We start from the raw sequence: 19,272 nt of genomic DNA on the forward strand, positions 1-19,272 counted from the left end.
TTTGGTAAGCATTCGTATCATAAAACAATTACTGGATCATGTCAAGGTTAGCGAACCCAACATCTCCATGTGAGGAAAGCGAACTCAGTGGTCACCATGTAAAGAATGGCCAACCCTTTTCGGTCCGAACTCCAATTCCACATGAGGGCTAGTACTAAGCACGGCGAAACAGTGATTCATCTACACTGTTTCGCCGTGTTTAGTACTAGCCCTGGGGGGCGATCAAATGTATTTCGCCTTGTTTAGTACTAGCACCTGGGGTGTCAAATGTCTGTTACCGAAGTGTTCATGTCTAGAACAGCGAACCCGATTATTCCCATGCAAAGAATAACGAACCCAATAATCTTCTTGCAAAGAATAGCGAACCCTGCTGCGAGTGGGTTCGCCAATCTTGACATGATCCCAATTATTTCCGGTTTTTGTCAGCGATTTGACAAAGTTTTGACAGAGGTTGTCTATCTCTTACTTGTTCGAACCTACGGATGTACGAAGTAGTAAATTTTTGAAATGTCTGTGTGCAGTTACCATAACACAAGTGAAGCAATGTAGTCATAAAAGTGTTCGTTTTTCAAAGAATTCAACCTTCCAGGAAGTTGTCTGTCCACGCCTGCTTTAGAACAACTGACTTGGAAGTTGGAACTTGGAGCAACAGTCCACACGCGGGTGGTGGTGGGATTCGGTTGAGTGGTAGTTGTCTGATTGTCTCTGAACTTTGGTACTGGTGTACCGGGTGATCCTAGACAGAAATAATTTTAATCTTTTCGTACATTGTGATAACAACAGTGTTCAAGAAGAACTGGTTTGTAAAGGACAGAATGGATGAAGGGAGACGGAATATTGAACACTTTGGGCTGAGAGCGTGTGATTTATTTCGCGTAGAAAGAGGCTTGGATTTCCAATTAATGATGTGATCTGTAAAGGCAAATACGGCGGTTTTAAAACATTATGGGGCATGGATGCCATTTCAGAGCAAAATATTTAACAATAAAGCCACCAAGGATAACCAGTAGATAGCAGACCTAGAAAAAGTGGTACCTAGTAGATCATGCACTATGGATAGGGTACGTCTGCATTGTCATTCCACTGACAAAAAAAAATTTAGGATTTGGTTAATTGCAGCGTTCACCCCATAAGTTATATCGTTTTGGACATTCGTTTAGCCAGACTCCACTTCATCGATTCATTTGAACACGTGTCAGGAATCATTGCAGACAGTAAGCCGAGTGGGAACTGAACAGGCCATCAAGAGCTTTATCAAGAATACATGAACCTTAGTACACAGAGTTACTTTTAGAACATGTTGTATCAGAGGGCTTTTGTGGGCATGACTTTGCTTTCGGGCATTGCTTGAAAAGCGCCAGCATTGCTTTTACTCGGGTGAAGTCTAACGATGACCTTATGGAATATGAATTGGTTAATAAGACCTGTTAATCTTTGGAGCGTGAATTTGTTATTCAGACTTGTTGATATGGTGGAGAATAAGGTTGTCTGTCAGGTATGTGTACTTTCTTGCTGCTTCCTCTCTGTAGACTGTCATCGTTGACGACGAAGGTACAAGAATAAATCTAGAATAAATATTGGATTTATTGCCAGTGCCGTGGAGGACAGCCGTCGCTCTCTCCGGCTGATGGTGAGTGTTAAGACTATTGTTTTTATGAATTACATTGACGCCAGTGTTAGTGTTTACAGCAATTTGTTAAGAAATAGATTTGATTTCACGGAAGCTTCAAAAGGTGCGCGTATCATCAATAATTCCATTTTCATTAGCATTATTCTGAAACATTTTAAGCCTACCTATCACTCATTGTCAGTTTTTTTATGCGTCATCACTTTATCAGAAAAATATCCATTATTTTTTCGATAATTACAATTTTTTTAAAGAGTTTGGTATGTATATATATGTGTGTATGTATATACATATATATGTATATATGTGTATATGTACATATACATATATATATATACATATTTATACATATATGTATATATACACCAAACGCTTGATAAAAATTGTAATCATCGAAAAAATAATGGATATTTTTCTAATGAAATGACATTATGTAATATATATATATATATATATATATATATATATATATATAATATACTGTATGTATATATATTATTATGTTTACCTGGGGAAGAATGGGGACTTGCCACGTGAACTCGATTAGGTGAAGACTCGGGTAATCAACATCAAGAATAGATTAAGCTTAAGGCTTTACTTCAGTTGGGAAGTTTAAATAAACACTTGAAGTTCACAAAAATCACTTATATTTAAATTAACAAATTAGACCAGAAGAATGGGGAACTTGCAAAACCAGACAGGATGAGGACAGATTCCTGTCGAATAACAAAAATTACAGCAGATTATGAAATAACAATAACGGGAAAAATCCACTTCATAGGGCACCGTTGGGTGAGAGGCAGCGGTGGTAACCATGGCCTAAGCAGGGGTGGACAGATGATTCCACAGCTAGTAACTCCGTCTGCAATGAGAATGCATCGGTTACTCATCCAGATTTAAGTAGCAAATTCCGGAATCGACAGGGTTGCACATAAGGTGCCAAAGCAATGCGATTCTAGGCACTGAAATGGACGTGAACTGGAATAATTTACTCACCGCACTAAACAAATCAGGTCTCGTGGATATCTCACTTTAGAAAGGAAAATAAATTCAGTAGGAGAATAATCAGGTTGTGACTGATCTAAAACCTCACTTTGGGTACATTACCTTTCTGTAGGAGACAGGGGACCTTATCTTCAGCACTAGTATGGAGGGCATGAATTTAGGGTCTTCACCACAAAAGAAGACTTTGGCTCAAAACAGCCACATGGGGAAATCTGAACTTTGATGGAGCAGATGAGGCAAGGGACAAGCGTCTGGAGTCCAGGGCTGGGTGTTTCTGACAAGCACTGCCCAGGCGTTGTCTTTTAAAATCTCAGCGGATTACAGTTTCTCTCCTCCTAGGTCGCAGTGCCTGCGTGCTTCACGGTCCGTTTTGTGTGCTTTCATGCTTTTGCCATGCGGTGTGCTCCAGCCACGTGGCGATTCTGTTGTTAGGGCTTGGGCGCTTTCTCTTTTGGAATTAATCCCCTTTGCCAGACTCTTCTATGCCTCCGGTGGGGATTTGGCATCTCGGAAGGGAGGTACCTGAAAGAGAGACTTGAGCAGTCACTAGGTCAAGGAGGAGAATTAAGAGATTATTTTTAAGGGGTGAGGAAGGAGAGATTCTTTCAGGAAAGGGGCGACGTTATCCCATAACCTGTCTTTGTTAGGCAGTGGCGCTGTTCACGCACCTACTTTTATGTTAACAGAATAACGCAAATTGCATTAGCACAGTGCGTTATTGCACTTCATGAGGGAGAGGTGACTTATAGTAGTGACATTTTATATATATATATATATATATATATATATATATATATATATATATATATATATATATATATATATATATATATATATTATATACTGTATATATATGTTTGCATTACAGATTATATTACACACACTTATATATATATATATATAAATGCATATATAAAATATATTCTACATCGTATAAATGCAGTTTCCCCGTACGCAATCTAAAACTGAAGTTTCCATATCTCAAAACATCAAAACAGTGATCAACAAGCAGTTAAGTAGTTCGGATGAAATATCATCGCCTTTAGTAAACACTTCGGGAAAACAGAAAAAACACAAATAGCAGAGAGAGAGAGAGAGAGAGAGAGAGAGAGAGAGAGAGAGAGAGAGAGAGAGAGAGAGAGAGAGACGAGTATTCCGAGCATCCAGTGGTCGTATTGAGTGATTGTTTCCCAAATACACGCTGACTGACTGACTGACTGACTACTGACTGAGGCGCCATAGCGAACCCCTGATGAACTCGTCTGTTGGAAATTGATGCAAAGTCTGAACAGCACGAGGTTAATTGCATCGATGATGACCTCCCTCTGATTAATTAGTGTCTGAGCGTTGTTGTAATAAAAAGTATAACATTCCATTTTCGTGCGCATCAATTACCTCAAATTTTCATGAAGCTGCGCCCCCCACCCACCCTATCCCTCGTCCCGTGAGGGGGAGGGCCGGTTTGTGATTGGTCATTGGCGTTGTGTTTGTTCTGTCGACGAGACGTTTTCCTTTACTCTTCTAAAGCCGGAAGTATTTATGAATGCTCATGATTTTTCACGCGTGGAATGAATTCATTAGTCGTTTTTAAGATGGAAATAATCGCCTTAGATGTGGCTTAAATGCGTGTGAGGTGATTGGCGAGAGAGCCTTAATGGGAATTTTATTTGTAAACATCCTTAAAAGTGGGTCACCTTTAAATCCATGCAGACATTAGGCCATAAATGACCATTCGTGATTGGTTTGCTACTTTTTGTTCGTTCTTGTGTCGTGATATTTTCCCTCACTTGAAAGTATAAAGCTACAACCTCCAATAAATAAGGTCCGATTATTCTTGGGTTATTGAAGTTATTTTAATTCTCCTAAGTAAATAAGGACCATATTTCAAATGTCTTGTTGATGGACTGCGATATCACCACATGAATTCTTCAATTACATTTAAATGTTGGTACTTTTTAAATTGCCTGTAATACTTGAATAACAAGAGGGACCGGTTGAAATTCCTAATTATCAAATGGCTATAAAAAATTAGATTTTTTTATCATTTCCAACCATTCTTATTAGTCGTTGACGCCTTTAAAGTACAAACTGCCAGTACCTACTAATTTGTCGTTATACAAAAAACTCTTTAAAATAATTGTAAAGAAATAATCTACCTTTATTCGTATCATCCTAGAATGAATAAGAAAGGTAAATAGTCTGATATTTTTACTTAAAAATGTTGAAAGCAGTCAGAGAACCATATAAATCACGAGCTGGGAAATCATCTTTGCCACCTCATCAAGAAAACAATTTTAAAACAAGGAAACCCAAACCGTACATTAAACAGTGAAACGCGTTGCTTTACATCGTGTCTGATAATGGCCACCCTTTATGAAATGAATAGACTATAATCTCAAGGGAAACAACCAACACGAACCATGCATTTAAACGATGGAATGGCGCAATATATCGTTCATCTGTGCAAAATATAATTATTATAATTTTCCACGTGCATAACTGAGGGCGCAAGTTTCTCGGATGAGAAAAGTGGTCGCGATTGGAGTTTGGAGCGTCTGATGAACGCAGGAGATGCTGTGATTGAGAGAGAATGAAGAGGTGCGGTGTGAACAGAAAGGAGGGTTTGGGAGTGTTCGTCAAAGGCGAAAGTTGGCAAGAATTTATCTTTAAGGGCGATTGGGAGGAAGGAAAATGGGAAATTGTTATTTTAGATGGTTCACTTGAAGTTATTTGAAGGTACTTATAACAGTTAATGGGGAAATTAGAGCAGGGGAATCACAGAATAGCGGGACGAAGACATAGACCAGGATCTCGACACAAGATATGGAAGAGAAGATCCAAATTTTCGAATATACAAAGGATTGTTGAACCAGCTCGCCTTTATGGAACTGAAGTGTGGAAATGTAATGCAGCTTGAGGTTATTTGCGTTTTATATGCAAATAAAGAGGCTCTGAATATTGATTTGTACAGACACAGTAAAAATGCCGCAAAAACAAAGGCCAGTATGTTTAAAAAGATGGATCATAGTCTTTCGAGGTGGTTTGGTAACGTATAGAGAATGGAGAACAATAACCATGTGAAAAGAAAAGACACCATGATAATGCCAGTTAGTATTAGCTGTGCTGGAAAAAAGGTATTATTGTCCAGGAAGTACGATAGTGCAGTTAATAGAGAGGGCTTAATTAACGTCATACTGATGAGTAGGCTATTTTTGATTCAAAACAAAAAGGGGGAACAGATTAGCGATGATGGTTTTGGTTAATCTGAACCCATCTGCTAGTGGGGCACGTGATGTATTGGTGCAAATCTCGCATACAATTGATGAAGCTTCAAAGTTATTCTCATCGAAATACCTAAGGTCGTAAAAGCAAAACAAAGAAGTTTTCTCGACAATTTGAACTTTTAATTATTCTAAGTATGAAAGAAAATTTCTTTTGATTTAGTGTTCGTTATTTCAGCATTTACCATTGTGAAAGTGGGTTTATTTAAGCTTCGTTTAGGCTATATTTTCTATTATCTTTGCGGTTCTATAAGAATTAAGTTTTTATGGAAACTTGTTCATCAGCTTCTCCATTGCTCATTTTGTCAGTTTGAAGCATTGCAAGATAAGTTTGCCTAATCCAACTTGATTCAGCCAAGGAGATGCCCCTTAGTTCCCTAATATCAAAAGAAAGGGAGGAATCCATCCTTGAAGTCGTTTCCTTTTGAGCAATTCACATTCGTTGACACAGGGTGTCAAGTCTTGCAGATCCGAAACACGAGAGTTGCGCACGAATCACACCCACCGACACGCATGCAGCCGAGAGGAGCAATGAACTCGATACTCCAACACGCAGCTCTAATATGGACCGGGAGGAGAAGTGTGTGTGTGTGTGTGTGTGTGTGTGTGTGTGTGTGTGTGTGTGTGTGTGTGTAGGTGTCATATATATGTAAATGTGTATGCCTGCATTTTATGCATGTTAACCCAGTATGCACTCGCCCACGTACTCTCATCCAATTACTGATCGGTGTGATACTTCGGATTCCAGAAGTTGATGGTTGAGGGAGAGGGTTTTCTGATGGTTATTTCATGGAAAAAAGTTCGCAGATGATTTTTTTTTTCCTTTTACTGCGCTCTTTGTGAATATGTTGGAATCGGTATATGCGTCTACTCTCGAATTTTCTATCTGCTGAGTTTTATTCAGTGAGTGTCCCAAAACACATTCTCTCTCTCTCTCTCTCTCTCTCTCTCTCTCTCTCTCTCTCTCTCTCTCTCTCCTACACTTAGATGATTTGTGATAGTATAACATTTCACCCTACGTTACTTGATTGTCTATCATAAGACAGGGTACTTATGGTTCGTTAGAACTCGGCACAAAATTTTTATATTTGTTTTTAATTTATGTAGAGTTTTAATTCTGGCTGAAACATTTCAGTCTTTTCCAACAAGTTACGTTTTAAGCCTCCATTAACCTGTCGTAAGAGAGGAACGTCAAGACATTTTTAGGACACTATGAAGAACAAATACTTTCTTAAAGTTAGATGTTTACATAAGAGGACAAATCCATTTCAGATTTAATTAATATTTTTGTCTTGTTTCAGTTCTTTATCTTTAATCTTTGCCATTTATCCAGGATAATATCAGCACATTACATAAAGTGTAAAGTCAGATGCAGCTAGGCCTAATCTCAATTTCACAGAGACTGGTAAATAAGCGAACGATTCAGTGGTTTCTTTTCAATGTTTATCCAGCGTTAGTTTCATTTGCCAGGAGACAAAACCCGCTGTAACTGTTTTATCAGCATTTTATTGAAGTTTGAGTGACCGTAGAGAGGCAGTCACCCGTCCGTTTCAGCCTAACAGCAGCTGATGTTGTGGGAGCTTTTCTGCACAGGAGGTTCTCCCTTGAATCGCCGTTAAAGGAGGAACGCTGTGTTAGAGAAACATTTTTGTCTCATTTTCATGAGAAATTAATTTAACAGAGACCGACCTATTGTACTAGGGTACAAATGTTAATGATGGTGATATTTTCGAACAGCAGTTACTACTTGTAATGTCATTTCAAGTTGTTTATAAGAAAACCGTCATAATCATTATGAGTCTAGAATTGTTCCAGTCTTCATTCGACATGATGAACTGAGGTTTATGTTCATGAACTGCACTAACTTGGGTGTTGATGTTAGGTACTCCAGCTAATTTACAGGTTTTTAAACGAACAACATTGTTAAATATATATATATATATATATATATATATATATATATATATATATATATATATATATATATATATATATATATATATATATTACATATATATGGGTACATATGCATATACAGTATATTATATATATATATATATATATATATATATATATATATATATATATATATATATATATATATGATATATATATATAATGCTAATGAATGTATTTATGCGTATATGTATACTAAAGGTTCATCGTGTATTCACTGTTTGCCTATCAGCAATGGAAAACAGACTTTCCATATTCCAGAACAGGATCAGCAATTATGTAGTTCAGATGAAATACCATCTCCTTTAGTAAACACTTCCGGGAAAGCAGAGAAAGCAGGAATTGCATTAAGAGAGAGAGAGAGAGAGAGAGAGAGAGAGAGAGAGAGAGAGAGAGAGAGAGAGAGGAGTATTTCGAGCGCACAGTGGTCGTACTAACTGAGTGATTTTTTCCCAAATGCGAACTGACTGCATATGACACTGACTGACTGACTGAGGCGCCGTCGCCAACTCCTGATGAACTCATCTGTTGGAAATTGATGCAGAATCTGAACAGCACGAGATTAATTGCATCGATGATGACACCCCTCTGATTAATTAGTGTCTGAACGCTCTGGAATGCAAAAAAAAAAAATATATATATATAGCGTATCATATTCCTGCCATCAGTTAGCTGAAAATTTCATGAGTCTGTTCACTCACCCCCGAAACTCCCCGTCCCTCGTCCCTCGTCCAGTGAGGGAGGTTCGTGATTAGTCAATTGCGGCGTGTTTGCTCTATTAGCCTTTTTCTTTCTTTCTTTCTTTTTTTCACCACTAAAGCCACAGGTACTTGCGAATGCTCCCGATTTTCAAGCATGGAATGAAATCATAATACTTATTTAAATAGAAATAACCTTAGATGATTCTTTCATGTGTATGAGCTGATTGCCAATTCAGCCTTAACGGGATTTTTTTTTTAAATATTCGTGAAAGTGGGTCACCTTTAAACCCATAGAGGAATATTCGTGATTGGTTCACTACTTTTTGTGCTTTCTTTTCACTTAATATTTATTCTCTCTTTTGAAGTCTAAAGTTAGAAGCTCCTGTTCATCAGGTCGGATTTTTCTTGAGTTAGTGGATCTTATAATAATGTTCTTGAGTATATAATGACCTTAGCTGTATATTTCAAATGTGCTGATGGACGGTGATGGAATCAAACAAAAATTTTTAATATGTAAATATCGCTCCTCTTGACGGCAGTTAACTTCTGCACTTGAATGACTAGATGAACCAATTGAATTTCCTATTTATGGACTGACTTTAAAAAAATTATTTTAATCTTTTCTAAACAATCTAAGCAGTCGTTAATGCCTTTCAAGTGCGAACTACCAGTATCTAAGAAGTTGCAATACAAAACACCTCACAATATTTGTCAAATCATTCTACCACTATTCATCTCGTCCAAGAATGAATAAGAATGAAAGTAAATCGTCTGATGTAATAATGAACATTGCTCAGTGAGAGAATGATATGAATCACGAGTTTGGAAATCATCTCTACAACATAATCAAGAGAACGGTTTTGGAACGAGGAATGTCCCAAACCTGCAATTTTAAGCAATCAAATGCGTTGGTTTACCGCGCGCCTGATTATCGCTACCTTATATGAAATACAGCGACCATAATCCCAAGGAAAACAGCCACCGCGAATCATGCATTTAAACGACGGAATGGCGCAGTGTATAGTTACTCTATCCACAACAATTATTGTAATTTTCCACGTTCATAAGTGAGGGTGCTAGTTCATCAGATGAGAAAAGTGGCCGTGAATGGAGTTCAAGGAGAAAGTTGGCAACATTCCATGTTCGCAAGGGCGAATGGGAGGGAGGAAAATGGGGAATTTGATGTCATTTTAGATGGTTCATTTGAAGTTATTTTAGGGCAACCCAAACAGACACAGGAAAAAGCAGAGAAGTGAATCAGAAGAGGAGAACCCAGGAATATACAAGGATATCCACATAAGAAATAGAAGAGAAGTTCCAAAATTTAGAATATTTAAAGGAATTTGAAGCCGCTGAGATGAATTGCTTTCATAATTATATTTGAATGAAGAGGATCTGAAACTTGATTTGCAGAGACTCAGTAAAAATGTGGTAATAAAAATGCCAGCATGTGGGAAAAGATGGATCATAGTAGTTTAAGGTGGTTTGGTAAAGTGGAGAGAATGGAGAACAATAGCCTTGTGGAATGGAGAGAGACCTTGATATTAGCAGTTAAAGGTGGCTGTGCAGGAAAAGATCTCTCAGATGTCCAGGAAGCACAACAGTGCATGTCTAATGAAGGAGGTTTCACGCCATACTGATGAGTTTTGCTCTTTACTGAAAATCAGGAGGGTGAACGGAATAGTGATGGTTGCCTTGGTCTAATCTGGAGCCAATTTCTGTTGGGGGTAAACTTGTTCATCGTCTTTTCCGTTGCTTATTATCTCAGTTTGTGTCATTTAGAGATATCCCGTAGTGGGCAACTCCTTCAGTGCCTTGTAGGCATTGCTAAAGCTGATTTGCAGCCTCCCATCGGCTCCTATCTGTACCCCACTTTTTAGCCTTTTATTTCACCAACCTTTCCCGCTTTCTTCCATCTTACTGTCCAACCATTCCAAGTATCTTTCCACTGTCTGTAAGCGCTGAATGGCTGAAAGTGTCCCAATGCTTGTCTTTATAGTCTAATTTTCATAAATGAATTAATCAGTATCGTAAGAAATAGGTAAACCTAATACAGGTCATGCAGCCACATATACTAGACATTATATTATTACTAATTTAAAAAGAAGGGAGGAATCCATTCCTGAAGTTGTTTTCCTCTCGAGCAAATCAAATTCGGCTGACCCGGGCCGCCAAGTCTTGCAGACCCGAAAAACGAAAGTTGCACACGAATCTCACCCACCCACACTCATGCAGCCGAGAGGATCTATGTAGTCGATACTCCAGCATCTGAATATTTGCAATGCAGATCTAATATGGGCAGGACAGTGTGTATTGTGTGTGTGTGTGTGTGTGAGAGAGAGAGAGTATATGTAGGTGTCATATATATGTAAATGTGTGTGCATGCATTTTATGCATGTTAACCCAGTATGCATTCGCCCACGTACTCTCATGCAATCCCTGATCGGTGTGATACTTCGGCTGCCAGAAGTTGATGGCTGAGGGGGGAGGGTCTTCTGATGGTTATTTCGGGGAAAAAGAACTTGTAGATGAGATTTTTACTCTGACGGTGCTCTTTGAAAATGTGTTCAAAGCAGTGAATGCGTCTGCTATTTCGGATTTTATGTATATATGCATCTGTGCATGTACATTTACTCATAAATACATATATACATGTCTCTCTCTCTCTCTCTCTCTCATATATATATATATATATATATATATATATATATATATATATATATATATATATATATATATATATATATATATATATATATATATATATAATGTATATATATATATATATATATATATATATATATAATATTTAGAGAGATATATATGTATTTATGTGTAAATATACACGTACAGTATATATATATATGTATACATAAAATTATGAACCATGCATTTACTGTATTTTGTAAAACACACACACATGTGTATATATATATATATATATATATATATAAATATATATATATATATATATATATATATATATATATATATATTTATATATTTATATATTTATATATTTATATATTCTTTCCACACTGTGTATACCGTTTGCCCATCAGCAATCGATTATAAAATTTCCATATTTCTAAACAACGATTAGCAAATTATTATGTAGTCCTGATGAAATGCTGCCTCCTTTGGTAAACACTTCCAAGAAAGCAGAGAAAGCACCAACAACATAGAGAGAGAGAGAGAGAGAGAGAGAGAGAGAGAAAGTGAGACGAAACGAGTACTCCGAGCATCCAGTGGTAGAGGATTAAACGGCGAGGTGCGTGACGTCACAATAACCACAGTTAGGCTCCTTAAACCTATAGAAATCCTGTCTACTTTTTTCCTTTTTTTAAATACTCTAAGCCATTCGATAATTAAAGCAATGGTCAGATAAAGATTCTTCGTTCTACTATGTTAAAAGGAATATTAAAACTATAGGAAGCATAGCTTTGCTTTTTTCTTTTTTTTACGGTTTAAATACTATTATCTGTTTGTTAAGGATAAGAGATAAAAAACATTATATTATGTTAAAACAAATAATCACAAGGGAGTTTCTAAAGAACATTCCAAACAGTAATGTAAATATATTTCTAGAATTATACGCACTTAACATATATCCATAAAATCACATTTCGCACATATTTTAACCGCATGTTACTAGTTATGTCATTAACCTTCTCATCTTATTCACCACTTTTCTGGAACAACTAATGTCTCTGTTCAAATTTTGAATTCTAAAAAATGTACGGCAACAAACAAAATATTTTATGACTTCTGAAGGTAATTGGATGTGACTGATAATTATATCAGCTAATTTAAGGATCGCTCCTTTTCCTGCTGTTAAACATTCCCCCCCCCCATGGTGAGAATCAGACTTCTTATCCATATACTTCAAATGTTCAAGAAACTCTTCACTAGGTTTCATTAATTTACCCTCTCTAAAGCTTATGACACCACTATTACTTTTGCTCCTAAATGTTCATATTGTGGAACCTTGCGAGCAATGAAACCGCCTTTCTTCTTCTATGGCATCTTCCAATGTTTGTTCTTCGACTTCCTGGTCTTTGAGGTCATCACTTTGATCATCCATATTAAATGCTGGTAAGCAAAACAAAGTTGCTGATAAACTGAGCTCTTTCTGAAGAGAATTTCCTTCGTCTACGAACGATGCGTCCTGTTTGTCAGGGATGTGGGAAAATGAGCCCCATGTTACATATTCACTGTTGCAGATTTCAACGGTGCTCTTTGAGCTTACAAGTGTGCTGTCCTTTCCTAAAAGGTGGGCTCTGCGACGATGTTTAAATTCAACTGGTGATGGGTGCTGATAGCACGCTCCCATTTGCCTTAAGCAACCAAAAAAGTGCTCCAACCCATCCTGATTTAGTCTGTAAGTTAGAATATATGTCATGCCAAATTTTTCTTTTACCATTTTCAGCAAGTTAGACAAAGACGAGCAGGATGTAGCCAGACCTTTTTGAAAAGGATAGATAGAGCACTTTACTTTTCAACACTTTCATTTCTCTGGCGGTTTTACTCATGTCTTGTTGCAAGATTTGTCTTGCGTTTCCAGGTTTAGTTCGTAAGCATTTCTTGATGATTTTCTATCTATTGGCAGAGAATTAAACAAGTCAGACCATCAATCAACGAGCCGAATGAACTGGCTTGTACTGTTCCAGTCCTTATCTTCAAATTTACCTTGGTTGCCGAAGGGATCAATAGATTTCTAGTTAGTTTCGGACAGCAATTGCACGGCAAGTTTAACTCTCGTGCGTTGCGTACCTATAGGCTAACATTGATATGTTTTTCGGAAAGTTTATATGCTGTCCGAAGATCACTTTTGCGCCACTTTATTAGCTCTCCAACCGGACCATTGTGAGCGTGCGTACCATCCTGCAGTAAAATCCATGGTCAAGAAAGTTATTTGTAATAAGCTTTGCTAGGTGTGGAGCATCTGCAAACACCTGTATTTCTCTGTTGTTGTTCAATGGATTAATAAAGGACCTTCCTCTTGGTAGCCTCAGGCGAGGTTGTTTTGACGTCATGCTCTCGACCTGCCCGGAAGAGGACTTATTTTGGGTCAGCGCTGACAAGACCTCCATATACTCTCTAGACCTTGCACTGACTGATTGACTGACTGAGGCGCCGTAGCGAACCCCTGATGAACTCGTCTGTTGGAAATTGATGCAGAATCTGAACAGCACGAGATTAATTGCATCGATGATGACCTCCCTCTTATTAATCAGTGTCTGAGCGTTGTAGTAAAAAGTATAACATTTCATTTTCGTGCGCATCAGTTACCTTAAAATATCGGGAGTCTGTCCCCCCACCCCGCGTCCCTCGTCCAGCAGGGGCGGGGGGCGGTTGTTTGCGATTGGTAATCGTCATTGTGTTTTTTTGTCAGCGTGATTTTTTTTTTCTTTACTCTTCTGAAGCCACAAGTACTTAAGAATGCTCGTGATTTTCGCGCTTGGAATGAACTTATTTTTCTTATTTAAGATGAAATTAATAACGCTGGATGCGGTCTCGTGTGTATGAGCTGATTGGTGATAGCGCCTTAATGGGATTTATATTTGTAAACATCCGTAAAAGTGGGTCACCTTTAAACCCATGCAGACCTTCGGCCATAGAGGAACATTCAGGATTAGTTAACTACTTTTTGGTCGTTCTTTTCTCGTTATAGTTATCATCTCTTTAAAGTATAAAGCTACAGGTTCCAGGCTCCTATGTATCAGGTCCTATTTTTCTCAAATTTCTGAAGTTATTATGCTTTCATTAAGTAAATAATTACCTTAACCGTATATTTTGAATGTCTCGTTGGTGGACGGTGATGAAATCAAACTAATTTTTTTTAATTACATGTAAATGTTGGTCCCCTTGACTGCAATTGACTTTGGTACTTGAATAACCAGAGGAGCCAATCGAATTCTCTACCTATCGAATGGCTTTATGATTTTTTTACCATTTCTAACGAGTCTAAATAGTCGTTAATGCCTCTAAAGCACGAACTGCCAGTATGTGAAAGTTTGTAATTACACGAATAACGTTTTCAAATAACTGTCAAAAAGTCCACCTTCATTCATCTCAGCCAAGAGTGAACAACAATGAAAGCAAATCGTCTGATGTAATGATGAACAATTTGAAATTTGAAATTTTCCCTGAAAACTGTAGCAAGCAGTGAGAGAATGATACGAATCCCGAGTTTGGAAATCATCTCTGTAACATAATCAAGAAAACAATTTTGAAGGAATTTCTCAAGCCAACATTTAAGCAACGAAATGCGGTGCCTTACCCCGTGCCTGATTACAGCTGCCCTTTATGAAATACAGAGACCATAATCCCTGAGGAAAACCACCATCACGAATTTAAAAGCTAGGATTGCGCAATACAGTTTTCTCTGTGCATAATAATTATTATAATTTTCCATGTGCATAAGTGAGGGTTCAAGTTTCTCCGATGAGAAGATTGGCCATAATGGAGTTTGGAGCGTCCGATGAACGCAGGTGATGCTGTAATTGAGAAAGAACGAAGGATTTCGATGGGAAGAGGTGGAAGAGTTCGGGGTGTTCGTGAAAGGAAGAAGTTGAAAGGGAAAGTCTGCAAGATTTTACGTTCGTAAGGGCGAACGGGAGAGTGGGATACGGAAAATTCGTGTTATTTTTGATGGCTGATTTGAGTTTATTTACGGTAATAGCGACAGATAAAGGGGAAATTAGTGGAGAGGTGAATCACAGAATGAGCGAACCAGAGAATGTACCAGGACCTCCATACAAAATATGAAAGAGAAGAACAAATATTTGAAATAGTCAGAGGAACTGTTGGGCTAATTCGCCTTTCAGGAATTGTAGCTTGGATGTAGAATACAGTATGCGCGTCGGTAGAAGCCGCTAAGATGAATTGTTTGCATTGTATATATTAATGACGAGTGTTTGAAACCTGATTTGTACACGCACAGTAAAAATGTACTTTAACAAAAAAAACTGCATGTGTAGAAAAGAAAAAAGATGAATCAGTCTTTTTGGGTGGTTTGGTAAAGTGGAGAGAATGGAGAACAATAGCCTTATGAATATGAGACAGACCTTGATATTGCCAGTTAAGAGCGTCGGTGCTGGGAAAGATCTCTTAGGCGTCCAGGAAGCACGATAGTGCATGTCTAATGAAGGAGGTTCACACCATAGTGATGAGTATTGTTCTTTATTCAAAAGCGGGAGGGTGAACGGAATAGTGATTGTTGTCTTGGTTTAATCTGCATCCAGTTGCTGTTGGGGTAAACGATATGCTAAGGCGCATCTGACATCGAGTTGATGAAACTGCAAAGATATTCGCATCACAACTACCTCGAGTCGCAAAAAAGGGAAACGGGAAGTCTGCTTCATGAGCTCAGCTTTGTCAGAGGAAATTGCTTTTGGTTTGATGTTCGGCCATTTCAGTCATTAGCGAAACATACCCCTTTACGTCACCATAGCGAAGGGGGGTTCATTTCCTCTTCGTGTAAGTGATTTTTTTTTTTTTTTTTTTTTTTTGTTATCCAAGGCGCTCTGCAAGAATTCGGTTCTAATAGATCTTCGGCTTTTCCATTGTGTTATCTTGTGTTATCTAGAAGTATCCCGTAGGGGGTAGATCCTTCAGTGCACTGTAGGTTGTTAGCAGCCTCCAACCAGCCCCTAGTTGCACATACTTTTTAGCCTTTTACTTTACCTCCTTCCCGCTTTCTTACTTCCAGCGCACAGCCCAAGCACTCCAAGTATCTTTCCACTGTCCGTAAGCGCTGTATGGCTGAAAGCGCCCCAAATCAATCAGTCAGTCACTTAAGACACAAGTTGGCCTAATACCAGTTCGTTCAGCCAAGCAGACGTTATTGTTAACCAATTTAAAGAGAAATTGCGGAATCCATTCATGAAGTCGTATGTCTCCCGAGCAATTCACATTCGGTTGGCACGGGACGTCAAGTCTTGCAGATCCGAAACACGAAAGTTGCACACGAATCACACCCGCCTACACGCATGCAGCCGAGAGGAGCAATGAACTCGATACTCCAACATTCGAATATTTGCAATGCAGATCTAATATGGGCCGGGCCATGTGTGTGTGTGTGTGTGTTTGTGTGTGTGTGTGGGTGTGAATATATGTAGGTGTCATATATATGTAAATGTGTGTGCATGCATTTTATGCATGTTAACCCAGTATGCATTCGCCCACGTACTCTCATGCAATCCCTGATCGGTGTGATACTTCGGCTGCCAGAGGTTGGTGGCTGAGGGGGGGGAAGGGTCTTCTGATGGTTATTTCGTGGAAAAAACTTGCTGATCAATTTTTTCCTTTTACGGCGATATTTTTGTAATTGTATTTATGCAGTAAATTCGTCCACTCCCGAATTTTCTGTCTGCTTAGTTTGATATATTGAGTGTCCAAACACACACACACACTCTCTCTCTCTCTCTCTCTCTCTCTCTCTCTCTCTCTCTCTCTCTCTCTCTCTCTCTCTCTCTCTCTCCTGTTTTCGTATGATATGTGTTAGTCATTAATTGTGTTATTATTGATAATATTTTTCCCTGTTTAATTTCAACTTATTCATAATAATGGGTATAAGAACACGACATAAAATGACTAATTTGACGTTAAGCCTTCATTTGCTAACCGTAAGATTAAAGGATATCAAGCGATATTAGGACGCTCGAAGAACAGATGGTTCCTCAAACGTAGATGTATGCTCATAGCAGATGCGGAATCTGTAGTGTCCAGAAAAAATCCCTAAGGACTGCATGACGTCCTCCTTCCATAAGAAACAAGTAAAAAAATGCAATCGAGTTTTCTGTACAGCGTATAATCAGGTGCACCGAAAATAGATCCATCTTTCGGTGGTCTCAGTATAATGTTGTATGAGCCGCGGCTCATGAATCTTTAACCACGACCCGGTGGTGGCCTGTCTTACATTGTTGCAAGACGCACGATTATGGCTAAATTTAACCTTAAATAAAATAAGAACTACCGAGGCTAGAGTGATGCAATTTGGTATGTTTGATGATTGGAGGGTGGATGATCAACATGCCAATTTGCAGCCCTCTAGCCTCAGTAGTTTTTAAGATCTGAGGGCGGACAGAAAAAGTGCGGACGGACAAAGCCGGCACAATAGTTTTCTGTTACAGAAAACAAAATTACCTCTTCCACAAGAGAGGAGATTCACTCGTAATTCAATTATAATTTTTTCCCGGTTTGTTGTAGCTTTTAATCTTGTGCCTTTTAGCCAGGATAAAACCAGCCCATTACATAAAATTAAGTTTAATTTCAATCTTGCAGACCCGTCAGGACGCGAAACAACTTTTAAATTGTAGTAATCAGGCAGATAGCTTCATGTTGTCGGGCAGGTCAAGATGCAGTAAGAGAGAAAGGGTGAAGTTTGGGTGACCTTGCACGGCGTCCACTCATGCGTTTAAACATGGCAGCATCTGATGGCGCAGAAGTTTTTCTGCGGAGGGGATTCATCCTTGACTCAGCGGTTAAGGGATGAATGCGGTAGTGGCTGCTGCCTTTTATTTCTCTAGCAGCCACCTCTATAAGAACAAGTAAAAATTGCGCCGAAGTTTCTTCGGCGCAATCGAGATTTCTGTACAGTCACTACAGCGTATAATCAAGGCCACCGAAAATAGATCTATCTTTCGGTGGTCTCGGTATAATGCTGTATGACCCGCTGCCCATGAAACTTTAACCACGGCCCGGTGGTGGCATGTCCTATATCGTTGCCAGACGCACGATTATGGCTAACTTTAACCTTAAATAAAATTTTAAAAAAACTACTGAGGCTAGAGGGCTGTAATTTGGTATGTTTGATTTTTAGAGGGTGGAGGATCAGCTTCCCAACTTGCAGCCGTCTAGCCTCAGTAGTTTTTAAGATCTGAGGGCGGACAGAAAAAGTGCGGACGAACAAACAAAGCCGGCACAGTAGCTTTCTTTTACAGAAAACTAAATGTGGCTTATAAGTGTCGTATTTTTGCATACTTTTGTATATTTTGCAGGGGACAGGCCTAAGGTAAACTTCCAAACTGCTGAATTGGGCATGGCATTATTGTTTGCAGAACAGGTTTTTAACATTTGAAAATTGACCCAATGTCAACTTCTTGAAGTTATATCCTTGCTTACGTCACAGCTACCTGTGTTTCCTCATGGTAATTGCGGGGAAGACTTTATCATAAATATATCCTGTAACTGTCAGTGCTAAGCATTTCTGCAATCTAATTTTATTAACCACATTCCTCTATTATATCATCGTGGTTTTCTGGAAACTCGGTTGAAATCTGTTAATCGGATCAGTGCATTATTATTGTAATTGCTGATGTAGCTAAATCTGTCTTGTTCCCATCTTCTTTATTCTCCTTCTGGTATCTGTTTTTCTTCCATGCCACTTGTCTTCTTTTTATCTTTTTATCTTGCTATTGACGCGCAGATGATTCTGTTCCTTAAAGGTCATCCTCTTTACCATCTCAGTCTTTTGAGAAGAATGTCCTCACTTTCCCCCCAACGTCGCAAGACTTCTTGAGCGAGGACGGAACAGTGTCGTGAGTGCACCTCATGCTGTGCACTTTAGGCTACTTAAGGTTCTTTGCAGCGTCCCTTTCATTCCTTTTACTGTACCTCCGTTCATATTCTCTTTCTTCCATCTTATTTTCCGCCCTCTCCTAACAATTGATTCACAGGGCAACTGCGAGGCTTTCTT

General features: G+C 38.5%; 1 protein-coding gene across 1 annotated transcript in view; it reads left to right on the forward strand.

Moving 5' to 3' along the window:
- Positions 1 to 632: 632 nt before the first annotated feature.
- The window catches only part of LOC136848784 (uncharacterized), a 106,376-nt gene continuing 87,736 nt past the window's right edge, over positions 633 to 19,272 (forward strand). The window contains exon 1 of the mRNA XM_067121378.1: positions 633 to 1,630. Coding sequence (XP_066977479.1) covers positions 1,628 to 1,630 — 3 coding nt within the window. The 5' untranslated portion in view covers positions 633 to 1,627. The remainder of the gene's footprint in view (positions 1,631 to 19,272) is intronic.

This window comes from Macrobrachium rosenbergii, chromosome 19, assembly GCF_040412425.1.
Source record: "Macrobrachium rosenbergii isolate ZJJX-2024 chromosome 19, ASM4041242v1, whole genome shotgun sequence".
NCBI classification, from domain to species: Eukaryota; Metazoa; Arthropoda; class Malacostraca; order Decapoda; family Palaemonidae; genus Macrobrachium; species Macrobrachium rosenbergii.